Genomic DNA, 26,701 nt, shown 5'->3' with positions numbered 1-26,701 from the left:
CAAGTAACTGAAGGACTTTTCAAAGCTCAAATACTAAAACGGAAAGGTAATTAAGGTCAGCCAGCAAATCCACATCTGGGAGGCCACTGTAACCGAAGACAGAGTATTCCTTTAAGGGTAGAATTTTAAAACTACTGCATGCATGAAATGAAGCACCATTTCTAAAACCATCTTATTGCAATTCCCCGATGCTGTTCTGCCTCGGACCCTCTGGCCACCATTAGAGAACTAGTGAATCCTAAAATGGACTGCAACTGCCTCCAGTTGTTACTGGTTAGTCCCAGGAATGGCCAAACTTCAGTGGAGGAAGTACACACTTCTAAAAACTACCCATGTTTTCTCTGAAATGGGTTAGCAATTTTACCAGAACTGATTTCAATCTTGAGCTCAGAAAAGAATAAAAGAGAAAAGGAATTGAAGGATAAAGTGGGCAGGAGGGCCACGCTGGCAGTCAGCCAGCATGCTGCAGTACCCAGCAGTGACCACAGAGCGGTAGACACAGCCCACTCAAGTCACCTGTGCTCAAGCACAAGCCTCGGTTTCTTTTAGCATATGAGTGCTCAAGCTACTTACAACTCTTTATGGACATTTTCCAAAAAGAAATAAATAAGACTAGTAAACGATCTAACTTAATTCTATGACTCATTTTTAAAGCATCTATTTCCCCTCAATAGGTGATGATTTCTTTTCATTTACTGTTACATTCCTAATGCTCCAAATAAGGAAGGAGAAGTAGATGGAGGAAAGAACAGTTAATTCAAGGGAAACTACTTGTGTTTCTTTAGTAGTTACTTTTTTTTAAATGTATTTTTATTCCATGTGCATTCATGTTTTGTCTGCATGTGTGTCGGTGTGAGGGTGCTGAATCCCCTGGAACTAGAGTTACAGACAGTTGTGAGCTGCCCTGTGGGTGCTGGGATTTGAACCTAGGTCCTCTGGAAGAGCAGTCACTGCTTGGAACAGCTGAGCCATCTCTCCAGCACCCCCAGTGGTCATTTTTTTTTTAATCTGAGTAAAGCATTTCACCAGCTTGGAAAGTGTCACAAAAGGTCTATCCTTACTTGGTCTTAATGAAACATTTTTCTTTCAAATGTGCTTCTACATAGCAAAGAAACATTGTGTGTTGGGCCTTAGATTCATTCTCTGAATTTATGTTAACGAATTTCACCCCATCTACAACACAGAATGGCATGGATGGATGCAGGCAAGAAAGAAATTTGGGATATGAATATGTTTTATATATATATATGTATATGTATATTTATGTATATATGTGTGTATACATCCAATTTTTTAAATATACATATATTCAAATATATATATACACACATACATACATACATACATACATTCAATTGGGAGAAAATAGTACACATAAGAAAAGCTGTAAAATTGATTTTTTGTTAGATTCAATATGATACAAATGCTTATGAAATTTTCATTTTTGTCACAATAGTATGTTTCAATATAAATCTCATAATGGAACTTCAAATGAAACCTGACAGAATTGTTGGGGGTGGAGGGTATCTTTTATAGAATTTAGTTCATGAATCATATCAGAAGGTCAATGTTTAAAAATTAACCATATTAGAATCATTCACCAAAACAGAAAGTTCTCAAAAGAAGGAAAAAAATGCTTTTAAAAGTGAGAGCTACCCAGGGTATGGTACCTCATGCTTGTTGTCTTAGCATTTAAGAGGCTGAGGCCGGAGGAGTGCCATGAGTATATGAGTTCAAGGCCAGCCTAGGCTAGTGTGTGACAATATCTATAAATATTGAATTCTATCAAAAATTAATTTTAAATTAAAGTGGCATAATATAGTAATTGTGGGCAATCATTTTTACAAAGTAAGGCAGGAGAAATTAAAAATACCCATTTCAGAGGCACATCAAGATTGCTAAATAGTAACCTGTGTAAACCATTATATCATCAATAATATCCAGGAAGCAAAAAAGGATAATTACGAAGAAGCGTTACATTCAATAAACACTAAAAATGAAAAATTAAAAGACTAATCCTATAATCATATAGAATAATAAAATCGAGATGAAATCAAAATAAAATTTAACATCTTAACATTATGTCATCAAATTTTCTAATTCTGGTAAATGGGTCTCTATATTTCCCCTTGTAATCTCCTGGTGCTTTGCCAATAGTAGCAGAACATTCCCAGAAGGAAAAATGTGAAAGGATATTTGATTAAAAGGGAAAACTGAGATCTCTGGATGGTTTCATGTTCAGCCTGCCTGCATGTATGCTTGTGCATACGTGTATGCATGTGTGTTTGTTGTCTAAAACTAAGAGTAAGGTCTTGATTAAGACATGGGTAACAGAAGTTGAACAGACCTGGGTTTGGATTCTAGCTACCAACTGAAGAATACTGAGACACTTGTTTGTTTTTCTTAACTCTGAGCATCCCTACATAGGAAATACCTATGATAGACTACATTGTAGTGGGTAGCCATTCCAGCTTTGATCTGGAAGTTCCAACTCCCATTGAGACTTTGGCAACTGTCACGCCTATAAGGCGGGGCCAACGGAGGTACCTGGAGACCTGAGATCTGGATGGGCTGCACTCTCACTCGGTTCCAGGACCCTGGACGGTGGAGGTGGGCCAAGCAGAGCTCCAGAGAACACCGCTGGACTGCGATACACCTTCCCCAGACCCCGCGACCTACCTATCCCTTAATTTGTAAGTTACGCCATTAAATAAATCTCCTTTTAACTACATGGAGTGGCCTTAATAATTTCATCAATACTACATAACAGAAATCATCTTGCCAATTAGTTAATTAATATGACAACTAACAAATGATAAACGCAGAGTTTATGCCATCCTTATCCTGAAGACGTTGACTGACAAGTTGAGGAAGCTGCCTATAGTTTCCAACCACAGGTCTTCCTGTTTCCTCCTTGATGAGGGGAGGGTGGGTGGGAGGGTGGCTAGGGTACAGGGAGGGTTGGCTGGAAGGTATGACTTGAAGACCTGCTCTATTTAATTTCTACTATATTGCTCTTTCAGCTAACCTGCCTTGGCAATACGTTATTATCATAATGCCCTAAGTCTCTTAAGTCTTAAAAATCTATACGGATAGAGAACCTCCAGTACTCAGCCTGGAATGAGGTCTGAAGAGGAGTTTATGAAAGTTACATAACTTTCTCCACATAAGAAGGATTCCAAATGAGATCAAAGAATCTGGGAAAGATAATCTTATGGGGGAAAAAAAGCAGAGATTCTTTGAAGGCTAATTACCACGTTTTATTTTGAAAAGCACACATTATACGAGGTTACAGGACTACTTCTGTGCCAGAACTTCCAGAGTTCAAATCTTGTCTATACCACCTATACATTTTGAAGTCTAGTGAGTAATTAGTATTTCCCTACAGTTAAAGTAGAGATATTATTCATATAGTTCTTCAAAGCACTGATGGAAGACTAAATTTTTTAAATCAGTGATGACTTCTTAATCTGAGGCCAAGTTCAACAGACAGTAGCTTCGGTCATACCATGGTCCTCTCCACCACAGCTGCCCTGCTTGCTTCCATGGCACAGGACTGCAAGTGGAGACCAAGTATCTGCCTAGTCCAAATTAAAGGCCGTCTTCTACACTTTAGTGCACTAACAAATCTTAAAGATAACTTTTGGCCACGCCTCGTGTTAAAGATAAACTTACCCGTGCAAAGGCAGCAGAAGCAGCCGTGAACTTTACTTGATCTCTGTTTCTTTAGTCTTGCCAGGAAAACAGGGAAAGACAGCTCAGGGAACCGCCTTTCATCTCTTTGCTGCTCTGTGATCAGTACTTACAGAACACTAGCAGTCCCGGCGGAAGCCATGTCGCCAGCCTGGGAAGCCAGTTATTCTTACTTCCCAGCAGTTCTGTACTAAGCAATGACGTGATTCGGCGCTTTGAGGCATCTGTGACTGTAGCTGGCCAGGGTCAAGGGGTATCCTCATGAACTTCAAGCTGCTACACTGTAATTCCTTACATTCCTCCACATGAAAGACGGATTTCGGCACAGAGATCAAAACGGAGGCCATAAACTTCACGTTCAAAGTACCCCTTGCACAAGTAGGCAACCACCTATCTGGCTTCACGCATGCAAGAAAACTGCTCATCTCATCGCAGACCATTAAACTTATAAGGGGAAAAAGGAGTTTGGGTTGGGAAGGTGTTGAACCATTTCAGTTTTTAAAAGCTCACTTATAACTCTATTTCCTGTACATCTGATCTAACTTTCCAAGGCACAATCTTAAGTCAAACTATTCTCTGAAGTTATCACCTGTTGCTTTAAAAAGGAAAAAAAAAAAGGCTGTCTGTCATATGAGAGGACAACTTGTGGCACCACTTTCTGCACGCATTTCGAGGTTAATTATTAATTGTACCTTTTCCTTAGCCATGGCTTACATTTCAGTTAAACTGTACCCTTAACCTCTGCTTCTTCCTGTATTGACTTTGTGACGCTAACGAGGCATCGCTGATACAAGCACATAACTTGCTAAGCAGTGGTGAGGAGGGCACGTGACCTGAAACAGCCATCCTTATCGGGAGATGTAATTCTTGCAGCAAGGAAGAGCTAACTTACTCAAGCGAGGAGTAGAGGCTGCCAAATAAAGGCTGCTTCAACCCTGCTGCTTTGACATCAGGTGTTACACAGCCCATCGTGAGCTAAACTGGCAAAACAATTTCATTTCCAACATCTGAGAAAATCCTGGCTTAAAGATGCATGCTGAAGCTGAGCGATGGTGGTGTGCACCTTTAATCTCAGCACTCAGGAAGCAGAGGCAGGAGGATCTCTGAGTTCGAGGCCAGCCCAATCTACAGAGTGAGCTCCAGGACAGCCAAGACTACAGAAGGAAATGTGTGCTGAATTACTTTTTCACTAATGGAGACAAAGACTCTTCAGATGAATCAACACTGCCCGATAGAAACATCCAAAGGCGGGTACGAGTTCGGCTCATGGCTCCCTAGTATTCCCTGCTCGTCTTAATGAGTTCTGACCTCTTCCTGTACATACTAAGGTGATCATCTATGTATGGGTAAAAAGGTTCACTGCAAAAACCCAAGACGTTCAGCTTCAACTTCTCGGCAGCTGTACTTGGGTACAGAGTAAGGGATAGTCAGGGAGTCCTGTTACCAGCTATGAGTCTCATCAATCTTTCTAAAGATAAAAATTTAAACAGTGTTTATTTTGTGTTCCCTTTCAGAACCATACCTGCCTGCAGGCGGGATCCCCAAGACTAAAGCCAAGTTTTCTGCAACACAATCATGAAAGTTTTAAATACAACTGCCTTTTCTGAAGCAGGATTTTATACTGTTTTAATGAAAACAAATCATATACAAGACAAAATGGAGGGTTGGGTGATGGTGGGCAGATTTGAAAGCTGAAAGGATTTCTGCCTGCCCATCCCTCCCAAGAAACGTTTTTGTAGGCGATCCCATCAAAGCAAGGCTGCACTGGAGCGGTGTACTGCATGAGCCCACTTGCAGGAAATTGGTGCTTCCCACAGTACAGGGACTTAACTGCCCACAGTGACCTCTCCAAACGTGACCTCACTGTGTGAAGTCAACGTGTCACTAAGCATTTCAGCCAGCCTCTTATGCTAGGACCTGCCAGGGGGACAGAAACAGCTAAGGCCCTTAGCAGAAGGTACAAGGCTTCATTAACCCAGGGGTCCTCAACCTTCCTAGTGCTTCGACCCTTTAATACAGTTCCTCATGTGGTGACTCCAACCATAAAATTATTTCATTACTACTTTATAACTGTAAGTTTGCTATTATTATGAATCATAATGTAAATATCTGTGTTTTCCGGTTGTCTTAAGTGACCCCTATGAAAGAACGGTTCAACTCCAAAGAGGCCATAACTCACAGGTTGAGAGCCACTGCACTAAGCCTTTAAAGCCACCTCCTTGCATTTATAGAACTGACCGTGGTTTTTCCTCTGTCCCTACAGGACACAGGCCAGAAATAATTTCTCTGACACCGTTTTTAACCACAGTTCTTCTGTGGGTCACCTGATATACACCTGATATGGTTCATAAGTTAACCAGAAAACTGAAGCTATGGAAACCAAGGGTTAATGGTGGATAACCAAGTATTTTAACTATCTACCAATTATTTCATACCAAATGTATGCATGAGTTTAGTACTTGAAAGGCAAAGTTGGTCTTCAGATTCGGATGTTGTAGGTCCTTCCTCTAAGACTCATTGACTGGCCACTGGTAGAAACTTGCTAGTTTGAGAGAAGGTAAGCTTTTGCTGCTCACTGTCACACTTGAATTTTTTAGAATTATGTACTATGACGCCATTACCTGTACAACCAAATAGGTATCCAAAAGTCTTAAAAATTAAACTTTAAAAATAAAATTTTTCAGTTGGAATAGTGGTAAGCTATTGTTAACAGTGGTTACTCACAGTTGTTAGGTCTGGGTGAAGTTTGTGCTTTACACAGTAGCACAAAGTATAAGATGCAAATTACTGATAACTGGTTAGGGATGTTTTTATAATAGAAAAAAAAGAGAGAGAAGCTAGCTTGTATCACGAAACAGGAAGCTTCATGAGCAAAAAAACGTTAACTTCATTCTTTAGTTCTTATTCCTAAAGGGGCCATTGTATGTATGTTGCTCTGTCCACACAGATGCCAACCCACCGTATCAACCAACCGATACGTTGTTGATTTCCAACCTTCCTAAATATTCTACCATGCAATGATTCTTCAAAAGTTCATTTCTAAAGTTTTCCAATTATCAATCAGTCATTTTATTCTCCTGTCCCTTTCAGCACTAACAGGCCTTTTGATTCAAGGAAAAACAGAAATGTGGTTATAATTAAAAATAGTGGAAAGAAATTCACAGTGATCATGTGAATCACTAGAGTTCTGTGGGGGTGTGGGAAGGGGCGGGACGCCTTAGGGACAAGCAGGTGGATCGGATGGATAGAAAACAAAGGTAATAAAAAGCCTGTATGGGGCAGGGAGGAAGACGAGTCAGATGGGCATGTGTGACACTGCCCTTCTGTAAGTCAGAGGAGGTTTCAGTATTGGTGATATCAGATGGTTCCAACAAGAAACCAGAAAAATAACGGTAAAGGAAGGAAGGCAGGGGTAGAGGGAAAATCAAGGCAGATATTTTTGAAGTCCTTGATCTAATTGGCCCCTGCTTCCATGCGCTATGAAATCTTGCAAGCATTTCACATTCATGTGTCCAGCTATCAGTCAGTGTTCCAAGGAAGGGGGAGAGGTGAATGTTTTACATACTTACCTTCAAGATGGGAGCCATGAAGACTGACAGGCCCGTCAGAATAAACACAAGAGTTCCAGTGACTCTTTGTTCCCTGAAACAACATCAAAGGTCACCAATCTACCTCCAGTTTTCACAGACCTTCTGAGAAAGACCAAATCAGCATTGGGTGAAAGCATCAAAGATTTTGGGAGAAGGTACTTGAGATCTCAAAAATATCATATGAATCCAACCTAAGTGGTAACTTAAAAAAAATCTTAAAACCATTGAACTCAGGAAGAAAAAAGGTGATTCTTCTAAAGCTTTTGCTCCTTCCAGAACCAAGAAAGAAAAATCACTTGCTCTTGGTCCATCAATTACTAGCTTCTTTGAAGCCCTTATTTTTCAAACAACTTGTGCTGTTGTGTAATTATACCTTCTTTCATGGGAGACAGATATTACATTGTCCCACATTCTAATTAACAAACAGCTCAGGGAAATTTCATGAGTGCAATAAATCTCAACAGTCTAATTTCCAAATCTGCAACAACAGAAGTACTTTTTAACAAATATGATACACGTCCAACACCCCCTCCACACCCCCAAGAAAGAATCACCCACTGTTGAGGCGTGGGAAATGCTGGCCCTCTTGTGTGAGCTGTGCACTGTAGCTCTAGTGAGCAAAGCTTGCTATGACAAAAAACAAAAAACAAAACAAAATACTCAATAGTGTACAAAGTTCTTCTACCCCTCACCTTCACAACTCCTCTAATTTAATATTTGAAGGTTATAGTTCCTCAAGTTCTTATGGGGACAGAAAGGAGTTGGAAAATGAGAATTCCTAACTGCTTCATAGAATGCTAGAAATCATGGCAGACTTAAGGGCTCAGAGTTCTACACATGACCGAGGCACAGCACTTCTACAGGACTCAGCTGTATATTGAAGAAAATAAATCACTGACGTTTTTATGTTGCATCACTTAATACTACAGAAATCAAGAAAACTTACATATACTTAGTTTACTATCAGAAGTAAACTAAGGGCTGGAGAGACAGCTCAGAGGTTAGGAGCACTGGCTGCTCTTCCAGAGGTCCTGAGTTCAATTCCCAGCAACCACATGGTGGCTGACAACCATCTATAATGAGATCTGATCTTCTGGCATGCAGGAAGAATACTGTATACATAATAAATAAATCTTTAAAAAAGTTAAAAAAAAGTAAATTGAAAGCTACTAGTTATACTTTTTTATTAAAACATCCTTTCTGGCTGGGTGGTAGTGGCATACACCTTTAATCCTAGTACTTGGGAGGCAGAGGTAGGCAGATCTCTGAGTTTGAGGACAGACTGGTTTACACAGCAAGTACCAGAACAGCCAGGGTTACACAGAGAAACCCTGTCTCTAAAAACCAAAACCAAACAAACAAACAAAAAAGTCCTTTCTGGAAAAGATAATTTAGTAATAAAGTAACTATCCCAGCTATCCCATCCCCAGATTACGTTCACCTCCATATGACTGAGACAAAGATGTGTGTACATGTGGGCTCTCTAGGGCCATCATCCTGTGACAACGCACCTCACTCCCAGAAACTTTGGTTGCTCTCCAGGTGCAGACGTCTCTGTCTCCATCTTCAGACTGTCGATGTGAGCAATGGAGATGACAGTAGCAGCCACATACCAGGGGAGAGCCATGAAGGAGCACACCACCATGAGGATGGCCACCCAAAATAGGTCCAGGTGATAGCCAGCTCCCTTCTGCAGAAAGAAGTCACAGCGTGGGGACACAGAGCACCCATAATTATCCTCTAGCTGTCTTTAGACACTGGCATTATGATTAACAAAAGAAGCTTGTTCTGCTTGATAAAAATATCTCTTATAAGGAAGCCCTTGGAGGAGGGATTTCCCTTCCTCATAATATTCCTCCAGTGTTAAACACAAAGCCATCTCCTCCGGCACCTGTGCAGATAATATGCTATTATAATTTTGAATAATTAATTTAGATATATGTCCACTTCTCTTAGTTTCTACTCATTATAAATTAACCCTTTCTGCGTCCAATTTGGCAACACCCGCCACTAAAAAAAAAAAAGAAGGTAGGGGCCTTATTTGGAGAGTTACTGGGACCATTCAATGAAGTAACCACAACAAAGGACCTTGTAACCACTTACAAGGTGGAGCTGTTACGTGGTATGTGCTCATTGAGGGAGGCAGTGGTCAGAGTGGTAGTGGCTGTTAAAAGTATTATGACCAGTGCCTGAAAAGCAACAGACCGTCTTCTCTGTGTGACTGTGTTTTACTTATGATGCTACTAAGTGTATGTAAAGATCCCCTAAACAGTCCTGCGATGGCATGTAGGTAATCATCTCTCACTTCTCATAGCCTATGAGTATACTTGCTTAACCACTTACTAGCCACCATCATTAAAGCAAAGAATACTCCCTTAATCAAAACAGACTGATTTCAAACACCACCCTGTGGTCACAAAAAACATTTACTGACTGGACGAGCAGACAATGGGACAACAGTTCTAGCTCCTTTACTCACTAAATAAATACTGTTGATCATGTCTCCCGTGTTTTTCTGTGGTTATATTTCTCTGTTCTATTTATGAAGAAACCAAAGGCTCATACCCCTGTGGAGCCCAGGAAACTGGAGCTGCCCATTCTCACAGCATGAGAGGAGCAGTACCAAGAGCCAGACTATGGCTGATCCAAGAGAATAGAGAGGCTGCCCTCAGAGATGGGGATGTGATTTACACCACCAACCCAGGGAGTGTTACCATTCGGATCCTGTTACACTTTGTCAGAACGCTGCTCTCCTCTAAGAGAAGCGCCAAGCTTGCACCCATGGCCTGCACACAAGGCCCATATTCTCAGAGAATGCATAGCAGGCAGGAGGGCGGGCACAGAAGCCAAGGCATGTTCCCATCAGGCCGGGTTTGACTGCGAGCAGACCTCCACTCATGAGACAAATGTTCAGATACATATAGAGAATCAGCCTGCTTTAGGCTATGATTTGAAAGTGGAATAAGTCAGAAGAAGAGAAGGCAAAATATGGGGTGGGATGACATAAATTTATTCTATAATAACCAAAGTAGTAAGTATCATGATATAGTTGAGGTCACAATCATTCATTTTCTCAACAAATAATTGCCTGGCAACTTAGTACCAGGCATGATTCTAGCTGCTGCTGACACATCTGTGAGGAAACAAACAAAAAATCCTCCTCTCACGGAATTTCCCCTACTGTGCGAGGCAATAATGAACAACATCCATTTTAAAAGCTTCTTACTTGGTAGTAAGTCCTGAGAGGAACTGGAATAACTTGGGTTTGCATCAGGCATAAGATGGGATACCACTGGAGGGCTTTCTGTAGGGGAGTGATATGATTGCTCTGTTCTAAGCACAGTGGCTACTGTGTGATGAACAAATTGAAGAGGGTCGAGGACAGCAGGACCAGTGAAGAGGCAGACACCACAGTTCGTTTAAGAGATTATAGCAATGAAGACAGAGGTGGCTGGATTCCAACTGTCCATTGAGAACTGCCCTCTCCTACCAGTGTTTATGTCTACGATGCTGCCACATCGTAGCATTGGGATCTGGCCTTTGGTAGGAGGACTAATGTCTACAGCCCTAACTTTCCTGACACCCCCCCAATTCTGCACCAACACCACATTCAGCCACCTGAGAATCCCTCAATGTGTTTCCCTCATTAATGCCTTTTGTGTCACTCACGTTAACATCTACCTGGCATAGGTTCCACTCTTCTCCTTGGCTCAGTCTTACTTATTGAAGACTGAAACTGGCTTTCATCATTCCTGGTTGTTTAAAGACACTGAGTCCAGAGATGAAAAAAGCCCAATACATTTATGTCGTCAAATGTTAACATGCAAGGCTTGCTAACATTCAAGGCTTACTATGTCTAGGTCAATGTCCTACAATACAATGAAGTCTAGAGACACAATGTTGAAAAGATGGTAAAAGCTTTGCCCCAAGCTACTGCTATAAACTCTTTCGATGCCAACATTTGCCTTAGAGAAGCCATTTCTACAAACCAGCTCAGATATGCATGAAAACAAGCCTCTTCCAAAGGCTTGCCTTAGCTAGAAGCATCTGAATGGCTCAGTTTGAGTGGAAATAAAATAATGTGCAAATACTGGCACCCTTTATCTAAAAACTGTCAGAAGAATAAGAAAGAGAAATATTCAAAAATAGCCTAAAACTTATCCACTTTTTACCCCCCTCCACATTGCTACTGGCTTTTTTAGAATCTCTTGAGTGTACAGCAGCCTCATTTCACCCAGTTCTCCCATCCATCCTCACTGCTGCAAGCGTGAGAGTTTCAAATGCAATTCTTCAAACCTGCATTCTATCACTTATCATAAGTTAAAGTCCAGCCTCTTCCTTCCAGTCTCAGCTCAAACTCCCCCTTTCCTTCGCATGGACCAGCACCCTTCAGCCCTTCAGGCTGCCATCACCACAGGCTGTTACTCCTGTCCCTTCACAACTGACTGTCTTCGCAGGCTAATCTTTAAACATCGTAATCAATAGGTGACACTTCCCTGATCCAAATCTTTCAGTGGCTTCCAGTTTTCACTTATAATACAATAATAATGAAAACTAAACAGTATAAAACTATCTGTAAGGATATGCATGGGCATTTATTTTTTTATAACTATGGGCCACTCCACACTCTGGCCAACTTCTAGCAGTGTCTGGAGATATTTTTGAATACCAAGATCTTGGGAACAGAGGTACAACTGGCCACCCTGGACAGAGCCCAGACGTACTGACAAATGGTTGTCAGTACACGGAAGATCCACCTGCCAACAGGATTGTTCAAACCGGCACAAACGCTGAAGCTGACAAGCCTCATGTTGTGTGATCTAAGCCTACTCCTTTTGGTCTCAACTTGAGTCACATGCTCCATTGGTCTGCCCTCTGCCTCTTGATACAACAGGCTCCTTCTCACTCTGGGGCTTTTGTGTGGCAAACTATTATTGAATAAACATTTATTGAAGACTTATTCTATACTAGGCCCTGTTTTCAATTAAACAATGAGTAAGACAAACACCCATCCTTACAGAGGTGACTAGGTGAAGTAAGGCACACAAACAAGCGACCCGATGCTTGCAGGATACAAGGCACAAAGAAAAACAGGGTCAGCTCCAACCTTGATGCTTCCTTCTGGGAAGAGCCCAGATATTAAAACAGTTTTACCTTCGGCATTCAGCACAAGTGTCTGGTATATAAGAAGCAATCTAAAAATGTCCTTGACTTCATGACTATAAACCCAAAGGATATTCTATCCTCTGAAACTGCCAAGTATTTTAAGCACAAAACAGAAATGGTCTCTTTGAAGCCTCATATCCCTCGCTAATATAGAACAAAAATAATTGAGGACTAAGTCCACAAAAAAATCAAAATAGAAAAGAGAGCAAGAGACCAGAAGCCTAACGTTCAGATGTGGTACAAGGATGACAAAAAACCAAGAGCTGGGAGTCATACACAGGCATGGGACAAGCCTTCATCATTGGGTCGCGAAGAACGTCCCACCAGGAGGTATCAGGTGAGGAGCATGAGAGGGCTCAGGTTTGCATGAAAATTAAAATGGACTCTAAGTAGAAATTCACGGAAGTCTGGAAAAGATACTAAAAACACTGAGGATGAAGTGTTTCAGTGTGTCTCATCCACGTGTGGCTTTAAACCAAGGAAGCAGCCACTTTGAGGAGTGGGGATGATGGGTTTGCACATTCTTGAGTTAGCATCTCCCTCACAGTGTCATAAACCTGAGGACCATGCTACCAAGATAATATAAAGCATGTCAATCATGTGTGTTTATTGAGGCTAACATGGAATTGTGTGTGGTGGGCCACATTAAGCTGGTGAGAAGAATAAACCATGGGGCTTACTTGGAAAATATTTTGGCTGAGAAGGAGGGATGAAGTAAACGCACAAAGCACTGTATGAGCCACCATGTGACCACTGGCACAGCGTAATATAAATCACTAAGAAAAAACAAAAAAGCAAGAGCAATAAAAATTACATTAGGGGTGAAGGAAGGTGTCGCTGGGGGTTTTATATTTAGAAATGCTTAAAGGATGGAGTGGCTTTTAATGAACAGCGATGACTGAGGAGTGAGGAATAGATCTTCCAGCCCACAGCGCCAATGGAACTGTGAGAATCAAGAAACCAAAACCATTTAAACAGAGCACTGGCCAGCACTTGCAACAAAGTTTTAAATCTAGGTTGACATTGTTTTACAAGGTTCTTTGAATGTCAGGCTGGGAGAAACAGATAGTCAAGTTTAGACGGCCAAGGTGCTTTAGACGTAGGACCAACTTGTAAGAAGGTCACTTTAAGAACAACAACAAAAAAATAATGTGTTTGAAGAAGCGAGGGAAGTTGGTTCTGATGCTTCAATGGCTAAACTATTACAAAAATCTAGCTTGAAATGAGAGTACTAGATCCAAGATTATGATAACAGGAACAGAAATGAAAAATATAGAACAAGGTAAAAGTTTGGGAGTTTTTTTCTTAGTTAAAAATAAACCATGAAAATATCATATTTAAATGAAGTGTTTCACCACAAAGTACGTCATAGGAAAGTGATTGCCAGGATTTTATGATATTTATCTCTAGATAATGGTCCTAAATGATTTCTGCTTTCTCTACATAACTCTTGAAGTCACTGTTTTGAGGAGGCATATCTCTCTGGCTCTGCAGTCTGAAACTGGCTCTGCTCCAGCCTCTGACAATGACTCGGGAAATGACCTCGGAGAAGTACTGGACCTTGATGAACCTGGTTTACTTTTGAGACCTCTGCAGGTAGGATGAAGAACATGACTAGTCAAAATGGCCCCCAAAGAGCCAAGAGTCACCGTGTTGCTATCTCAGTGTGGGGTTGTTCAGCGGAGCGGAAAGGTAGCTGTCATCTCAGCCAGAGCCACGTGTCCCAGAACCACAGCAAATAACACCCCAAGCATGCTGCTCTCAAAGCTGCAGCGCTTCCACCTCTCTTGCTGCCTCGAGTTTTCCTCTTGAATCAAGGTCATAGTATTTAGTGTCTTTTACAATTTTAGGCAGAATCTCCAATTTGTGTATTCCACAGCTCTCATTTCCTAGCAAAAATGAGAACAAAACCCTTTCCAGAGTGCAAAGTCTTTGATTCGCCATGACACGTCAACCGGCGGCATTGGATTTGTGAAAAATGACTGGCATTCACACCATTACCACCATTATGAAAAAGAATAGTTTCAAGTAAACAATTCTAAAAGGGACAGAAACTCATTTTTTTTTTTTTTGTATACCCACGTCTCATTTTAAGGGCAAACACATTCTCAAATTTCCTGCGAAACATAGGGAAATAAAATACTTATCTATTTTATCCATCCTAAATTCACTGAATTCTCAATTATCAATAAGAAAATTTGATGAGCATTAAAATAATAGAAACTCACCTCTAAATGTACACACCAAAATTGTGCCAGTGACAGATTAAAATTTTAAGTGGGTTTCCAATATTTTCAGATTAAAAATGCATTAGTCCAAGTCTATGTTTAGCCTTTCCATAAAATAACCAACACTCAGACCCCTCCTAATACTAAACAGAGTCAATAGGGAGCTGTGCATCTCTCAGTCTTCCCAATGAGGTTAATGTCAGATAAGGAAGAATCTCCAAGGACATTCTTAAGCATAAACCTGCAATCGACTTTGTGACTGGAATTCACATTACCTATGTGGCTTAGAAAAGCCCAAGCTAAAAATAGAGTTTAAAGTGGTTGTGGCTTTATTCTTTTAACCTTTCCTTCCTTGTATATGTGTATCTGTATGCATATATTAAGCAATGAATGGACACAGAGAGGGAGAGAGAGAGATGGATGGATAGGCAGATAAATAATATATATCATAAATAATCTACTTATAACATAAAATCTATACCTTCCCAACTTTCTGAATACAGTGACCATTTAAAGAAAATGCTGAAGACAACAGAGCATAGTATATGACACTATGGGGGAAGCAATCACCAATATAGACTGTGGTATTTTTTTTAATTTTATTTTCTAAAAATGGCTGGGAAATATCCCCCATGTAATGTGCTGATGTTTTTGTTTTTAACATGGTTTGCCATTCTACATTCAAAGATGGATTCCTTCCACATCCTCTAGCATGAGTGACTATGACTTCTTTAGCTAATTGATTAGGGTCAAGTCAGGAAGCAAAGCTAACAGTTGTAGGTGTAGCCAGGAAATTTTTTGCCATCTTGCACTTCTTAACTCATGGAAATCAGCTGCCATGGAGCAAGTGTAAATACCATGCTGTGAGAAGTTCAAGCCCCATAGAAAAGCCCTGGAGGATAAGATGCTGTGTGGTGAGGTGGGGTAGCACGAAAGAGACATATATAATCACCATGTGTGTGACAGTGTATGAGCATGCTGCATGGGGAAAAATGGACACAGAGAAGGCAGACACCTCATGGAAAAACAACATGTTAAACACATAAGTCATATACACAAGTGAGGAAGTAACCATGGGCAATCAGCCCAGTTAAGATGTTAGGTGACACCATCCGATACTATTTAACTTCAATACCAAGAGAGACTCCAAGCAAGAACTGCCCTGCAGAAGAACCAGTGAACCCACAGAATAAAAACTAATAATAATCCATTTCTGTTGTTGTTTTAAAAGCCACACTTAGGTGTTCAATAGCTTCTTAATGGCAAAACAATGCCATAGAAAGAGAAACAAACAACCTTATTGTGCTGAACAAATTTGAAAGTAAAGAAAATCAAGAGGGGTGGAGGGAAAAATCTATAGACTTAAAAGTTTATAAATATTTTAAAATGGCAAGTGTGCAAATGGCATTTGGGTCCTGATTTAACCAAATAAACTCTGTTTAAAGTTTATTATATTGGGCTGGTAAAATGCTTGTCATGAAAGAGTGAGGACCTCAGTTCAAGTCCTATATTCAGTTGTAAAGTTTTTCATAAAATAATATATTGATAATTTTTAAATGTTCTCAATGGGAAGCAATCACATAAAGTTCTCTCCTTGCTTCTGTCCCCAACCTATAACAAATGAATTGTTTAGGCATAGAAGAAGTTAATGAACTTTGGTAATATCAGATTTTTGAAACAAGTTTTGAGGGTCTGGAGAGATGGCTCAGTGGTTAAGAGCCCCTCCCCCTCCTTATCCAGAGGACCTAAGTTCATTTCCCAGCACCCAGTCAGGTGGCCCACAACTGCCTGTAACTTCAGCTCCAGGGGATCCTAATGCTCTCTTTTGACCTCCGCAGACACCCACACACATGTGACATACACTCACACAGGCACACATCTATAAACATAAATCAAAACAAGATGACAAGAAGGGAGAATTGTCCCCATTGCGCTTCTTAGTTATTTGCTCAGAGAATTAGCGGCTTAGAATATGAGACTCAGAGTTGGACACTGTAAAGCATTCGATAAAAGCCTGAAAAATGGGCTGCAGTTCTGTCATGGGAGCAAGGCGCAGACACATCAGCAGTCAAACAACAGTCTTCAAATTGAAAATGTGTCATCTTATCTATTCATCTTATGAATAATACAATGCAATTATGTTAATGGGAGTTCCCCCAATGATAATCCAAAATCAGGGCCTTATTTTATATCAGTGACCACCTCAAGTTTTTATTCTGTAAAATTCTGCATTCTGACTTCCAGCATTCTTTGGGAACACGCCTCAGTCATTCTCATGCTCCCATAATTCCCCTTCTATTGAAATACAAGCCAGTCTTCATTTCTACCCTTCCACATGACTGAATGTGCCAGGCAATCACTGAATCCCATACCGCTATTTCCCTTAGGATTTCAGAGGCTGTCCAGGAAGCTCTCCTCTTGACCACCCTCTGTGCCAAAAAGTCAACACAGGCGAGGCCTTCAACTACAGTCCTTACTGCCACCTACCCAGACCTTCTGGAATGAGTCACACTGTGTGGAGTTCATCACTGCCTTCTTTCCCCCAAAACTTCTAAACGGAAGCATCTCCTCTTTAATGAAATCTTCAGTTCTCTTCTATTCCCAGTTTTATGAGTTATGGGATTTACTTCTTCCTCACCCTCATCTGTAGCTCTTACTGGATAGTTTATCATTTCTCTAAGTCATCTTCCTGGTATGTTTCTACACTCACATGCTTTACCCTCTCTGGGTTTTTTTCTTTGGCCATTCCATGTGATTCTAATACATTTTCATGCTTCTCTTATATGGTGACAGTGAAAAGATAATGAGTTAATATATAATATAAAGTGCTTAGAAAATGACCTGGTTCATAGTCAGTAACCATTAAGTTTTTAACTCTTTTTACTTTTATTATTCCTCTCTCATCCCCTACATGGTATTTTTGAAATTATTTGTGACCTAAAGTGACTTAAAGTAGCATTAGATGTGGAGAAAATTTACCCGCTATAGTAACAATTTAGGCAGCTCTCTTGAAAGATATCCTATACCATTTTGTATGGTAAATGTATATACCACTAAAACATTTTCTTTGGGCTCATGACAATGCTACTAAACCAATGTTTGCAAACCCTAAAATATAAGAATAAAAAAATTTCCTCCATACTTTATGGTTTGTAATATCCTGAGACGAATCTTTTAAGGAAAGTGGGGGGGGGTATGAATGCTTACCAACAGCTTGTAACTGGATTTCTGAAAAAAATCTTTAATAATAAATCTTTGCTCATCCCCTAGCACTGAGAATTGATATGATTAAAGAGATGGAAATATCAATTACTCTGACCTGATCTGGTCATTATATACTGTCTACATGTTTCAAATTGTCACATTAAACCTATAAACAGATGTAATCAATTTTTTTATGTGTGTATAGTAGTGGGAATGGAACCTAGGGTCTTAAAATGTAGATAAGCACTCTATCACCTAGTTACCCACTTACTAGCCCCTAAAAATTTCTTGGAAAGGAAAAAAATCTGAGTTTTTAACAGAGAGCAGGTACCTTAATTAAATCTTTGATTACCACGTCTTCATGAAGGTGGTTACTACACCCAAACCAGAAGTGGGAAGACTGATGCATATACCCTTTCCTCTACAGCGACAGAAACACAAGTTGAAACACCTTCCTCCTATTTAAGTAAGTGCATCCTGAGATATTACACCAAGGACCTTCCTTGTCAACCCAAACTGATCTTTGTATGACTTTTCATTATAGTCTAACTCTCAATAAAACTCTCTTGGTTTTGAATCAATAGACATTGTCAGGAACTAAAAAGTCAGTAGAAGTCAATGACCACCACTTTTAGGGGTGCTTACCTTGAGCTTATGTTCTTTCCTGTTCACAATCACAGCCGTGATTTGCTGGTCCATGAAAATCAGAATGGTGACTAACAAGGCCGGGATAGCGGCAGCAAGGCACACCCACCAGGGGTTTCCTCCAAACGGCGGGACAAACCAACCCCGGTTAGGACTTGTTGGCTAAAACCAAAGAGAGAAACTTTTTCAGAACAATGTTAATATAGGCTATGTAGTTAAAGAAATATTTAATTTTTGGAGGGTCAACATATTAAGAAGTAGAAACAGTCACAGTCTGGAGGAAAAGATTATTTAACAGAAGTCTACCCAGAAGGTGTCATTTTTGAGACAATCCCTAAAGGAAATGAAAACTATGGTCTATCAGAAAAGTAGGGGGCGACATTGAGAATACATGAAATGAGTTGAGATAAAGCATCAGGTGGAAAAAGAAAAGATAATATTTGAGGGACACAGAAGAAAACCCCAGATGTAATATTCCATGAAGAGGCAACCAAAAAATTACAAAGCTATCACAAATTCTGTTTGAATTTTAGCATTGAACAGAAGTTGTTTCTACTTCCGCCAAATAAATGGCTTCATAACACATAAAAAACTATTATTTTACATGGTATAGCTGAACTAATTGAAACATTTGGATCTCTTATTTTACAAGTGAAAATTACACAGAAGTGATTAAATCCCCAGAACTTTTTCAGAAAACCAGAGAAAGTTGTCATTTTCCCGCTTCCAGTAGCTGTATATACCTGCTACAGAAAGCGAATGTTCTGTTACTTCTTACTTTAAGAAAAGCATATGAATGTAAATAAAATACTATTTATGAATTTGTTGCTCCTTTTTTTTCTTTTTTCTTTTTCTTTTTTCGACAGGGTCTTATTCTACAGCCCAGGCTGGTCTGGAATTGCCTATGTAACACAGGCTAGCCTTGAACTTATAGCAATCCTCCTCCTGCCTCAGTCTCCTGAGTGTGAGACTTACAAGCATAAATACAAACCCTGGATGCATGTCCTCTCTCCTTTTACTCAAAATTCCAAAACAGAATCCATCTTCACACACTACCTGTACCACACATTGTGAGCTTGTACGGCAAGATATTTCATCTTGCTTATAAAGCATTTCAACCCCCTAGGATGGAGTCTGGCTGCAAGCAAACATTTAGAAAATACTGATTTAAATGCATTACTTATGAAATTAACTAGAATTTATCTTTGCTAATGACTATGATATTATGCCAAATATATTCTTTACTGTCATGTATGTGTATATGCATGCACATCCCTTTCTCATTAACTGGTTGTTTAAAACTGCCATCAGCTTAATAATAATTGACATTATTATCTCAGTAGTGAAGAAGAGAGACTAAAGGACTGTTCTAGAAAATAAGTTAAATCTTGCAACAGAAAACTACATAGAAATATAACTATGAATGACTGACATTTAAGTTTTATACATTATACACACACACACACACACACACACACACACACACACACACACACACACACACAATTCTCCTGTACTCTTTGCAACAATTAAACTTCATATTGTAAGTGTTCCTAGCAGGTATTTTGGCAGGAGGGAAAGACCCCTAAGTTAGAATGTGAAGGCTTGAATTCTACCTTCACAGCTTGCCCCCACTACTTAAACAATGACAGGCATTTCACTTAATGTTTATGAGCATTAGTGGTTTATAAAACAGCCATGGTGCTAGTTATGTGTGCACGTCCCAGAACTGCTACATGAATAAGGACAATCAGGTCTATAAGAGCATCTGAAATATCCTAAAATATATAAGGAAGAGTTAGTTCATGCTATACGCTATTTTAAGATAAAAGTCAATAAAGCACAAACCTGAATTGATCTTAACTGTGGCATTTAATTTTAGTGAAGAAACTAGACCAACTCTAAATGAGCCTAGTGAGGGGTGACTTTGAGGGGAAAAAGGCTAATTATGCACAACTAACTGAAGTAAATTCACAGCAAACTACATTAGGGGAAAAGAAAGAAAGCCAAAGGGTTTGAGGACCAAGCAAAAGAGAGACAACCACTCACCTTGAACTCGCTTGGCACAATTAGTTTTGGAGTGTCCACACCTACCAGGGCGTCTATTACACAGAATATGAGAATAGACAAGATAATGGCAAAATCACTGATCAGTTTTCTTGCCTGGAAAAATAAAAAAAGAAACAAAGGATTATTTAGTACCAGATATTTAGTGCCAGTGACTATGTTTGAAGTGAAAAAGAATTAGATATTTACTAACAATTTATCAATAAATTATCCTCTGGCCAGACATAGGAGAGATCACTCAAACAGGATATATCCTTTGTCCTATGTGCAGCATGAAAGACATTTGTATAAGAATAAAATCTAAGTACACATTACACAATGAAATAGAACTCAGTTTATTTGGAAAGTAGTGCTGTAAGTAATAAATAAAACAAGAGTGTCTTAGTCACTCTTCTATTGCTGTGAAGAGACACCATGATCAAGGCAAGAATTGTAAAAGAAAGCATTTAATCAGGGGCTTGCTTATGTTTTGGAGGTTAGTCCATTGTCGTCATAGGCACACAGGCAGGCATGGTGGTGGAGAAGTAGCTGAGAGTTCTACATCTGTAGGTCTAGATCTGTAGGCAGAAAGAAAAAGACTGGGCCTGGCATGGACTTTTGAAACCTCAAAGCCCACCCCCAGTGACATGCTTCCTCCAAAAAGGCCACACCTCCTAGTCCTTAGAATCCTTTCAAACAGTTTCATTTCCTGGTGACTAAGCATTTCAAATATATGAACCTATGGGATCCATTCTTATTCAAACCATCATTAAGTGGCTTGAAAATGGCACAGATCTATCAGAAGATTCCAAGTTCCAATCCACTCATGAAAATCAATATCAAGATCCATAGTAAAGTCCAGAGATAGTATATAGAAACTAAAGACTACACAAGCTTCATCTAAGAAAGCATCCCTTGTTGGGCTAGTACTGGAATGCTCCTTGATGTAAGGAATCTCTTCATTGCTAAAGTGCAATCAACATTATTTGGTCATCCTAAGTGTCTCGGATGCATTAAACCCTGTGATTTCCCATGAAGAGGTGCAGAAGTCATTAAGAGAAGCACAGGACTTTTTAGTTGTATTTGGGTGCCTCTGTAGCTACTAGAGGCATTACTAGGGGCTGATTAGCTTAACTAGAACAGACAACTGAGTTTCTTACAGGAGATTAACACTTCTAGGAGATATGTCACTGGATTATTCATTAAGAACTACTCAGTTCTTAATATTTTCCTTGGTGATAAGAACATCTTATTAGTGAACAAAATGGAAATAATTCATGTCATCAGGAAGCTCCAAGCTATGTTATATCCAACAAAGCTTGCTCCTATGTAGAATTAGGGTTGACTTCAACATCAAGCTATCTCAAGGCAAACGGTCAGTTTTCTGGTGTTGCTAGATGACAGGGATGGACTGGGGAAGTGCATGATTCTCAAGTCAATGAATGGGCTCCAGAAAGTGAAACTATCTCGATGTGTTCTGTAGGAGCTGAAGCAAGGAATGGAAATTACATGATGATGCAGCATGCTTCGAGGAGCTCAGGGCTTAATTCTTAGGCTTTATCAGGTATGCTAGCTAGCAACTGGATCAAAGATGCTTCCTCTGGCTGGGAATTCTTCGTCTTCCAGAAGGTCAGATTCTGCTAGCTTGAGTTTGCTCAAGAAGTACACACCATGGAAGAAAAGACCAGCTGTCAGGGGTGGGTTCACTTCAATTACACACAATAATGCCAAAGAGAAAAAGATGACAGAAATCAAAGAGAGAAACACAGGATAACAGTTATGATCACAGTTGCCATAGGCAGATGAGATGGATGGGACTTTCATCATCATTATTCACGACATAAATACACAGCCTTTATTAGCTTCAATTGCTTCATCTGAAAAAGATCGTCAGAATAATGCTACCAACTTCACAGTGGTTTTCTGTATCAGAATTAAAGATGATTAACCATGAAAGTACTCAACATAATGTCGGGATGAATTATTATTGTTATTTTATGTTCCAGGAGGCCTCTTGACTGCAAAGACTACTCAAATAATTAGATTACCGACTGTCAAGACTTGGGGATGGATCTTTAATTCTAAGAAACAAAAATTTCAAAGTTCAGAAATCATATGGAACTGCTAAACAGAGACTATTTTGATTGGAAATTCCTAGGGTTGATGCTTTCCAGGGCCTCAATAGTAGATGAAACTCATTGGTTAAGTTTTATGCAAATAGTGTTGACAATAGCAGTTTGGGACAATAGCCTGGTAAAGGTTGGTCCTAGAGAACAGTTCCAGTAGTATGTTAGAATGTTATAACATCTCTTTATTCTAGGAGGCCACAAATCCCTGTAAAACCAGAGTATACTCAAGTCCAGCAGTTCTTACTAATATTTATTATTCCCCTAAACCTCACCCACAAAAATCTAAGCAAACAACTCAAATATCCTATACATTATTTAAAGAGGTGGGACCGGTTATTTTAAAATACAAGTTACTCCTTTTTCTGTAATAGAGAAGGGACACTAATGAAAGCAGTCTGCAATTCCATGGTCCAAGTTCTCATAGGACCTATGTGTCCACCTGTGGGAGCCTCGCTGCACTGCAATCATTACTGGCACCAGGCAGAGAAGGGACAGTGTCTTGGGTCTTTTGTAAGTGGACTACCCTCCCAATCCATTATAGCAAACTGGATGTCATCACTGAGTCTACTTGTGGAGTTTCTAACTTGGCCCTTGTTATGCTTTGGATCTCAAATGTCTCCCATAGGCTTTTATGTATTTTTCACCTGGTTTCCAGCTGATAGCACTGTTTGGGAACAGATGAGGCCTGTCTGATAGGGGGTGAAACTCTGGGGAAGAACCTTTCGGGGTGATAACTTGGTCTTGATTCTGGTTAGTTGCCATGTTGGAAGGCACAACTGCACGGTCCTGCAGCCACAGACACAGATGGCCCAGCAACCACGCCTTCCCAATTGTGATGATCTGTATCCCTGAACCATGATGGAAGAAACTCTTCCTTCATGAAGTCCAAGAAAAGTAAATGATATGAACCATATGGGCCTGTATACTTGGGGACACAGATCAGAGCACAAGTTGGAAACTACCATGAGAGAAAATCCCCTCAAAAATGCTTAGAAACTATTTAAGGTCTGTATCTATGTAAGAATTTATGTAAGAAATGATTTTTCAACTATATTTTAAATATGGGATATATAATGCTTTCCAAAACTTGTTGAACTTTGATCACTGTGCTATTGAAATCATACCTCATCTTTTTTTTTTTTTTTTGAGACAGTCTCTCTACATAGCCCTGGCTGTCCTGCAACTTACTATGTAGACCAGTGCAGCCTCAAACTTACTGAGATCCACCTGCCTCTACTTCCCAAGTGCTGGAATTAAATGCACTCCCACACCCGGCTAAATAACTCAGTTTAAAATACGCTTCTACCCTCATAAAAAATTTCAAATCCAAATCACTATATTGTCTCCCAGCTGTTCTCTTGGGAAGTTATATGATTATTTCAATGGTGTTGCTGTTTTTCCAGATAATTTTAAAATTCCTTTTATGATTTTATTATTAAATGGATGGATGTTTGCTGGATTACACATATTAACCATCAGACATTTGTCTTAATATCCATGATTCTTACTTATTTAAATTTATTTTTTATTTTTCCCACTTCAAAAAGTGCTTATGTGGTCCTTGTAGAATATTTAGAAAAAATAAGAAAAAAGTGTTTTCTAATTCCTCTCTATAGAAATAAACTCTAATATCTGAAATATATGAAAACACATCCTTACATTGTATGTAAGTCTATTCACAGGTATGTGAACATATAATCTTTGACATTCTGATGTTTTGGGGTTTCTTTGAGATAAGGTCTCACTGTACATTTCCAGGTTTGCCTCAAATACATGATCCTCCTGTCTCAGCCTCCCAAGTGCTAAAATAATAGGCATGCACTATCACCCTCAGTTCACATTCTGTTTTGTTTGCGCTTTCACAGTTTTCCCACATCATTTGATATTTTCCACAACAGTAACATTAATGATGTCAAAGTATAGTGCTGAATGGATATCAAAAATCATTTTTTTCTAAAATCCTGCAGTTTAGATTACTCCCAACTTCTCTACAACAAACAATATCATAAAGGAATATTTGCAAACGTCTGGGGCTATTTACTTGGAATAAATTACTATGGGCAGAATTGTCCTGTCAATGTGTATATAAAAATGTAAGGCTTTGGGGACATAACACCCAATTACCATCCAGAATGTAATATTGATTTACCAATTTCCCTCTACCTAACATTAAAATGACTCTGGGTAATTTAAAAAGTTAAATCCATACTCAAAGGGAAAACAATTTGCTACCTCTGACAGAAGAATATAAAATAGCTAAATCTCATAAAACTGTCCTTCTGTGTGGCTTAGCAAACCACTGCATTTCTTGTTCTGTTCCGATTCTCATATTTCATACGGATTCTACATAAATGCATCACCCTTTAAAAATGACATTAATATTTATTCTCAGAATCATCATTCAATGGCACAAAGCCAACCCTACATGGACAGACAGCAAACACAGAATTCTAACTGATCTGGAGCTCCTTCCAAGAGCGGAGTACTTGCGCAGTAACAGCCCACACAACCAAGGTCATTTTTCACAGTTGCTGTGTTTTGATCTAGGAATACTATGATTACTCTGAAGACATTTTGGAAATCGAGTTTAGTAGACTTCCCAGTCTACTCTACTGGTTACACCCAGGCTTCTTTGCTGGTTTCTTCTCAACTCCTCCCATCTTGCCATAATGATTTTCTTCAATCAATACTTAAAAATTGATTTCTTCAGGACAGACCACACTTCTAGAGTCCAGAACCATCTATCCATCTGATACTTCCACTCAGAAGTACTTGTTAGAGCTATTTCAAAATTATGTCAAGTAATTAAGTGCTTAGCCTCCCCTAGTTCATGTTCCCCAGCCCAGCCTGCCTGACCACTGATATCCAAGCCTTCTCCTCCACTAATTTCTCCATCTTAATAGATGGCAGCTTAATTTACCCTGTTGTTCAGGCTAAAAGAAATATCCTTTCAACGTACTAAGAATATCCTGCATTAACAATTATCTTGGAAACATACTTGGGATCATATCATGTAACCTCCTATCGATTACCACGTTAGCATCTTACATGGTTTCTCTTCTTCACATCTGTCTGCCTTCAGTACCTCTGTCATGGATTGCCATGAATTTGGGGCAAATCTAGATAAATAGCAAGTTCAGGCCAACCTGAGCTATCACGTGAGTCAAAGCCATTACTGGCCTTGAGGTTGAATGAAGGGATCCGAGCACCAATGACGGCAGGCAGTGCTTAGAAAGAAACAGGAAACACATTGTCCCCTAGAGCCTCCAGAGGGACACAGTCCTTCTCACCCCTTGATTTCCATTCTAGTGAGACCAATTTCACACACTGAGGATTCATATTTTAATTTGAACCTCCAGATCTGCCTCTTAGATCCAATGTTTTGTTGTTCCAAGCTACCATGTTTATGGTAATTTGATAAGATGATTTGGTAATTTTGATGAGATAATAAGGTAATTTGATAAGCTAGCTATAAGAAACTAGTAAGTGTTATGGATATGTACAAATACACATATGCAGTATATATGTGTATATAATGTGTATATAACACATACACATATATATCAGAGTAATATGTATACATGTGTGCACATATATTGATTTTGGTAGAATCCCTGGATAAAGGTTGACTTGTTAAATGTGGCACTATTATAACATGGATGCAAAAGGTGCTGAGACAAATCCTAACAAATATAAGAATTATAGTTCTTAAAATTTGTAAGAGATAAACAGCAACCCTATTAATGATGGTAAACCTCACTAAAAATCTCTGGCAGAGTTACAGCATTCTGCACAACATATTAATTTGTATTCCCTCTCCCTCTTAAGTCATACAATATCTAGCTGAGGAACTTTGGAAATCACTCCTAGGGATGTTTATGATTATGAAATTCATTTCTAAGATACAGAATCTAGTTTTAGCATTCATTACAGGGACATTGCTTTTCCCCAGATCACTTCCATATTCAATACTGAATATTCTATCACGGGAAGGTAGGTG

The 26,701-nt window shown here is 39.5% G+C and overlaps 1 protein-coding gene across 3 annotated transcripts in view; it reads right to left on the bottom strand.

The window, feature by feature from the left end:
* Slc4a4 (solute carrier family 4 member 4) overlaps positions 1-26,701 on the bottom strand; it is a 337,951-nt gene that overhangs the window by 18,691 nt on the left and 292,559 nt on the right. For all 3 annotated transcript variants that reach the window (XM_052735335.1, XM_052735337.1, XM_052735336.1), the window contains exons 17-20: positions 20,576-20,689; positions 18,527-18,688; positions 8,795-8,973; positions 7,263-7,335 (exon numbers count right to left, since the gene is read on the bottom strand). In XM_052735335.1, coding sequence (XP_052591295.1) covers positions 7,263-7,335; positions 8,795-8,973; positions 18,527-18,688; positions 20,576-20,689 — 528 coding nt within the window. The remainder of the gene's footprint in view (positions 1-7,262; positions 7,336-8,794; positions 8,974-18,526; positions 18,689-20,575; positions 20,690-26,701) is intronic.

This window comes from Peromyscus californicus, unplaced genomic scaffold, assembly GCF_007827085.1.
Source record: "Peromyscus californicus insignis strain IS unplaced genomic scaffold, ASM782708v3 Scaffold_13__1_contigs__length_99412109, whole genome shotgun sequence".
In the NCBI taxonomy this organism is placed as follows: domain Eukaryota; kingdom Metazoa; phylum Chordata; class Mammalia; order Rodentia; family Cricetidae; genus Peromyscus; species Peromyscus californicus.
This window is presented reverse-complemented; position numbering and strand designations above follow the sequence as displayed.